This window comes from Apis dorsata, unplaced genomic scaffold, assembly GCF_000469605.1.
Source record: "Apis dorsata unplaced genomic scaffold, Apis dorsata 1.3 scaffold_694, whole genome shotgun sequence".
Taxonomy (NCBI): Eukaryota; Metazoa; Arthropoda; class Insecta; order Hymenoptera; family Apidae; genus Apis; species Apis dorsata.
In genome coordinates, this window is record NW_006263873.1 from 81627 (window position 1) to 88354 (window position 6728).

The following is a 6728-nucleotide window of genomic DNA, read 5'->3' on the forward strand; positions in this document are numbered from 1 at the left end:
TATAATTTGTTGTTGAAAAAATTGTAGAATAAATTTTGTGCGAATATAATCTGTTATCTATGCATATGTAATTCATATATATTTATTCGTAATTTGGGAACTATTAAGAAATCCAACTGATATTAAATTCTTGGCATTTATATTTAGATTCTGTCAAAAATTATGAATTAATTTATAGTAAATTTAAAAAGAGAAGCATTAAATTATCTTGTTATGTTATTTCGTTCAATCAGTTCCACTTATTCTATTTATTTATTTATGTATTTACCCTATGAATTAAAATATCCTATGACTGACACGAATGAAATAAATTTTAATACAATTAAAATATATTTTATGGAGGAGATATATAAAGTAAAGAAACATGGGTTTTTTTTAAACATTTATATCTTTTTTTGTAGCTAATTTTAGACTAGATGGAATCTTGTCAAATGAGTAATTTTAATTTTGTTAAGTAGTTAAGGGGAAAAAGATTTTTAAGATTTTTATCGCAAAAAAATATTCGTGATATAAGTATATATGTTTATTTTTTCCTGCTTTTCTAATATTTATGTGATGTATTTTTTATTCTTATATATACGTACTTTATTTTTTTATCATTCTTTTATTATTTCATTATTTAAAAATCAAACTAATTTAATTTACATGTATATAATAATCTGTAATATTTTATATAAAGCAAAAAAATTATTAATTTTGCATTTTCGAAGAAAGTTGAGCCGAAACACGACGAATCTGCAATGTCGAGCCGACTCACGGTAGAAATAGAGCAAGCTCTAAAAACTTCCACCAATTTTCAAAAATCAGATTAATATTTTCAACTCTCATTCGAGAGCATATCAGATATTAAGCTGATAAGAACAGATACTACACTTTGATCTTAGCCAACAGGCCGAGAAGCGATATTATGTATTCTCTTTCAATACATTTTATATACTTTTTGAAGAATTTCACTTGCGAGAGGCATGCAAGTTAATTTGCCCTCTAGTGATAGAATACAGAAATAATATTTTATATTACAAAAATTAATAAAAAATGTTTTAATAATTTTATTTTATGGTAATTTTTATTTTGTTTTATAAATTTTCAAAATGAAAGAAAAATGCAGAAATAATTTAAAAATATAATAATATTAATAAAAGTTTCTATATTTTTTTTTGGGGATGTAAATTATATATATTAAGTTATATTAGTTTTTAACACAGAGAAATGTTTCTTTCAAAAAATCAAGAGAAAAATTCATAAACAATATTTTTCATTTATAGAATTAATTTGTAAAAGATTTTTGTTATAATTTATTTTTTTAAGCTTTCATTTTATTATTATTTATATATGTATAAACATACATATACACAGAGTGTTTTAAAAATTTTGTAACATTTGTAAATTAGAAATTTTTAAGATAATTTCAAACAATATTTTCCTTTGCAAAAACTTTTATTACAGCTTTGCTAATAGATTATTAACAAGAAAACATTGACTATTTATGAAAGATATAATCTAATCAAATCGCGATAATAGCGTCGACTACGTGCTATAGTGACTATAGTGTATATATATAAGATCTATTACTTATTTTGTACACAACTGTTATTTTCATTAAATAAGATAGTTTTTTTTTAAAGTTTTGTTAAAGAAGAACATTATTATATTTCTTACTAGTGTATTATGCGTATTTTTATTATAAAGTTCTTATAGTAAAAAAATGTGAACACATTAATATAAACTAAACTAATATAAAACTAAAATTTATTATTCATTAGAAAAATATATTCATAAAAAAGTATGACTAAAAATTAATTAATCTTAAAATTAAAATTTATTATGAAATTAAAATTCGAGTGTCAATGTACCTTTATATATATTTAAATTAAAAAAAATACTTTTTGAATATGTTTTCGAAGGTTAGGTTTATTTTACGACAAAACATTTTAGGAAAAAATATCAATCAATCATATAAATTTTTGATAATTGGTAATAATAATAATTATCTACGAGATTCAGTTGCAAACAATTTAATATATTTGTCGCAAAAAAAGCAGAAAAACAAAAAGAATTATTCTTTTCTATTCATCGTTCCTTGTTTTATAATCAGTCTTATTGTTTGGAATGGGTAAGCTTTTCTTTTAATAATATGTAACAATATTTTCTTAACTGTCATCCATCTCTTATATTTTTAACAAATGATTTAACAAATTTCAATAAATATAGAAAAACAGTATATCATTTTATTATTTGAACAATTAATCTCATGTTTGAATGCATTTCATTAATTTTAAAAAAGTTTTATGTTTTCTTGTAAAAGATTTTACATATTTAGCCATATATTTTTTTATTATATTAACTTTTTATTATTATATCAATTTGTAAAGGAAAAAATAAATTGAAAAACTAAGAGACTAATAATAATTAAATACAAATGTAAATTAATTATTGTTCCATATTATATCGAATATCTTTAAAAAAATTTATTAATATATCAATAATTCTATATATTTTTACATCATTTTTCAATATATTTTTCTTTTAACATATTTAATCTTTAATTATAAATTTTATTATATAATATAAATAATGTTGTTTTAATTGCAATTGACATCAATTATATATTAATATTTCTTAACAATATTATTTTTTTCTATATTGTTTACTATATATTCATTATTTTTTATGTTAGTTTTTAATTAATTTTTTTATATTTTCAAATTAGATAATAAAAATCATAGAATTTGTGATTCTTTGTCAATATAATTTAATAAATTTGCAGCTATTTTAATATTTTCATAAATTAAATAAATAAATTATTAAACTAAAATTTAACAATACATATATATAATAATTTAACAATACATATATAATTTATAATTATATATGTATTGCGTCCTCAAAAGAAAATTATCATCTTATTCCAATTATTTAATAATTTCATAAACTTTTATTTTTTTTCAAATTTTATTTCAGAATAAAGAAAAAATATTGTTCTACGGTAATTGCTGCTGAAATGATTATCAATGAAAAATCCAATGATGAAAGTAAAAATGAACAATTGAATGAAATGCAAGAGGATAAAAAGAAAAAAAAGAAAAAGGAAAGGATTGGTTTTCGTGATAGAAAGGTTAGTAATAAATCTCATTCAATGAAAGATGATAATGAAATCATGATTGAATTGAAATTATGTAATGTAATGTAATAAGATATATGTGATTAATTTATATATACATTTAAAATTATATAAATATATAAATATACATTTAAAATTATTTAAAATTGTTAATTACATCAATGATTTCTGTTATATTATATTGAGTTATCAGTATTATTATTGCATTATATTATATACATTATATAATATAAATTGTATAATAAAAAATGTTTATATTAATATTTGATAGAAAATTTAATTATTTGAATTGCAATTGATATTTGAATCATGGTTCAAATAAAGAATTTGATGAAATAAGGAATTTGATTGTTAATACATTATGTGATTCTTGATAAATTTATTCATTATATATTATATGTCTAAAAATATTTCCTTAAAAAAAAATCTGTTTCTTTTCAATTTCGAAAATTCGCTAGTTTATAACTATGTCTTTATATGAGATACTTGCACATTTGTGTTCAAATATTGCATGGCATAAAATAGATATATAATTATTATAATTTAATGTTTTTCCATTAATTAAATATTTTATAAAGAAGAAATATAAATAATAAAGAAGAAGAAAAATATTTAATATATAGTAATTATAAAAAAAAAAGAAATTAAAAAAAGGAAAATAAATAGCAAGAATTATATTAAAAATTTTCATTAATTAATTTTTTTATCTGAATTTATGAATAAAATGAAAATAAAAAGGGCACATAAAATTGTTAAAAAATATATTAATTATTAAATATATTGTTTTATGTAATAATTTCGATAGTTTATAGAAGAACAAAGTTCTTAACAATTAGTTAATAATTTAAATATTATTATATATATATACATATGCAAAGAAAATTAAAATTAATTCATCATTTTTAAATCATATATTTGACTCGAGAATCTTATTCTTCCATAAGAATATTATTTATTCGATTTACTTTACTTACTTAACGTAATTATTTAGAAGAAAAAATATAAGCCCCTGTATCATTTATTTTCAATAATAAATTTCTAAATTAAATTAATTTTATTATTAAGAGCAATTTTTGCTTCAAAGAAAATTTAAAGATATTTAAGAGAAGATATTATTTTAAAATCGAACTACGTAATTTGTAATAGATATTTATTACAAATATTATATAGATACATCATTTTAACTTTAAATAATATACGTGTATTACAGATTATAGAATATGAAAATCGTTTAAGAGCATATTCGACTCCTGATAAAATTTTTCGTTACTTTGCGACCGTAAAAGTATCGAGTTTAGAGGGTACTGAAATTTATATGACACCTGATGACTTTTTAAGATCAATCACTCCTGACATGAGACAACCAGACGGTATTATTTTGTTCCCATTTATAATAATTTTTTTTTATTCCTCTTTATTATTAAAAATTATATCTATTATTTATTTATTTATCTTATAGAAATATAGATTTATTTTTCTTCGATCTAATTAACATCGTGTTTCTTATGTTTGAATTTGAAACTAACATAAACTTCGATTTTATAGCTTATTCTATTAATAGCAAGTTAAATTTAATTAAAATATTGTTTGAAAAAGTACAAGTTATATATATTTTTTAATAATAATATATGATTCGTATTATTTATGAAAATTTGTTTTGTTTATAAGAATTTCATATAGTTTTATTAAAAAAGAGAGGGGGAAAAAAGAAACAGTGAATTGCATGTATCGATACAGAAAGAAATTGTATAATAGGATGATAGATTTTGAGAAATTGTATAACCTTTTTTTTCCTACCATAATTGTCCAAAATTTTGTGATTAAATTATATTAAATTGAGTATATTACATGTGCTCTTTTTTTTATATTTAAATAGAAATATATTTTAAATCGAATGTTAATGTTATAAAAATTTATTTTAAAAATTATAAATAAGTCATCTTAAAAATAAAACATTATTTCCTATACAGATAATAGAGTATGAAAATCGTATAAGACACTATTCTACTCCTGACAAAGTATTTCGCTACTTTGCTACATTGCAAATGATTAACAACGACATCCATGAAATTTTCATGACACCTGATGACTTTTTAAGATCAATAACTCCTGGTGTCAAACAACCGGATGGTAATTTTTAATGAAAATCGAATTGTTGTATAAATATCAATATTTCTAGTATACTCAATTCTTGATTTAAATAGTGTTTATTTTAATTTATTTACTATACTATTTCGAAAAAGAAATTGTAGATATAAATTTAATCTCTGTAGATGGACATGTTTTTGAGATTGTCAATTCCTAAAAAAAGTTTAATTTCGTTATTCTTTGAAAAAAATATTTCTACTGTTTATAAATTCAAATATAAAACATCAAGCATTTATAATATTTATTATTTACATATAAATATGTATAAATATGTATATGCATAAATACATAAATTACGTATATGCATAAATATTTATATAAATATATACTTATGTAATAAATTATTATTTATGTATTACTGGATTTGAAAATTATTGTTTCCTGATTCTTGAAATGTACTATATTTATTCATCTAAAAAGATATGTTCGCATCCAGAGATATTTTCATCAATATTTAATTGTTAAAAATTAAAAAATAAATTTATAAATGCATTTTTTTGCTTGATTTTTAAATATAAAAATAAAAGAAAAACATGAAAAAAATAAAAATAAAATATAAATCAAGAAATGAGTTTACATAAATTATTAAATGTTTCATTATTTTTTGATTATTTTTTTCTTTTTCAATTAATGTAAATAAGTTTACATAAGAAAGTTCACTTCGTAAAAAAATAAATGTTTCGTTGTTCTTTTTATGTATACATTTATTATTATTTATTATTTTACATATATCACTTGAATTTTTTATTTCATAATTATAGTTTTGCTATCATTAATTTTACACGTTATATAGATGACATATTTGCATGTTAAATGTTTTTTGAAAAATATTTTCTTAAATATCTTTTTATACTTATTTACAATATTTATACTTATTTATACTTATTTACAACGTTTTTGAATGATTATTTTCAGGTCTTGGACTGGATAAATATAAACGCTATGATCCTAAAGTAAGTCAAGTTTTAAATTCAATTTAGATTACTAAATTAAATAATTTATTATTATATATTACATAAAAATGGAATAATTTTACATTTAAATACATTCTAAATTATATATGTAGAATTCTTAAAATTATGTATTTATTCCATTATTTATTCTATTATTATTTTATTATTAAAAATTACATGTTCATAAAATTTTACATTATTTATTTATTTTTAATTATTTAAAAATAAACAATTTTTAATATATAATATATAATAATATATAATAATCCCTGTGTATTTTTTTTATTTATGCATATATATTCATTAATATTATGTTTATCTATTTTTGTAGAATGTTCACACAAGATTAGAGTTGACTTTAGATGAAGATAGTATTTTTTATAAACTTGGAAGCGCTGGTTTAATTACTTTTTCCGATTATATATTTCTGCTTACTGTATTATCTAGTAAGTTATATATATACACACATATATATTACATAAATATTATTATAAATTTTATTTCTT

At 18.7% G+C, this 6728-nt stretch overlaps 1 protein-coding gene and 1 non-coding gene across 3 annotated transcripts in view; one reads left to right on the top strand and one right to left on the bottom strand.

Moving 5' to 3' along the window:
* Positions 1 to 709: 709 nt before the first annotated feature.
* LOC116186443 lies at positions 710 to 904 on the bottom strand. The gene has a single exon (XR_004151439.1). It is a non-coding gene; the product is annotated as a U2 spliceosomal RNA (small nuclear RNA).
* Positions 905 to 1877: 973 nt separating this feature from the next.
* The window catches only part of LOC102670860 (calcium uptake protein 1 homolog, mitochondrial), a 9324-nt gene continuing 4473 nt past the window's right edge, over positions 1878 to 6728 (top strand). Inside the window, exons 1-5 of one of the 2 annotated variants that reach the window (XM_006622502.2) lie at positions 1878 to 2113; positions 2962 to 3115; positions 4332 to 4491; positions 6185 to 6222; positions 6554 to 6668. In XM_006622502.2, coding sequence (XP_006622565.1) covers positions 1893 to 2113; positions 2962 to 3115; positions 4332 to 4491; positions 6185 to 6222; positions 6554 to 6668 — 688 coding nt within the window. In that variant the 5' untranslated portion in view covers positions 1878 to 1892. Of the gene's footprint in view, positions 2114 to 2961; positions 3116 to 4331; positions 4492 to 5091; positions 5252 to 6184; positions 6223 to 6553; positions 6669 to 6728 lie in introns of both variants that reach the window. The other variant, XM_006622501.2, reaches the window with a different exon arrangement.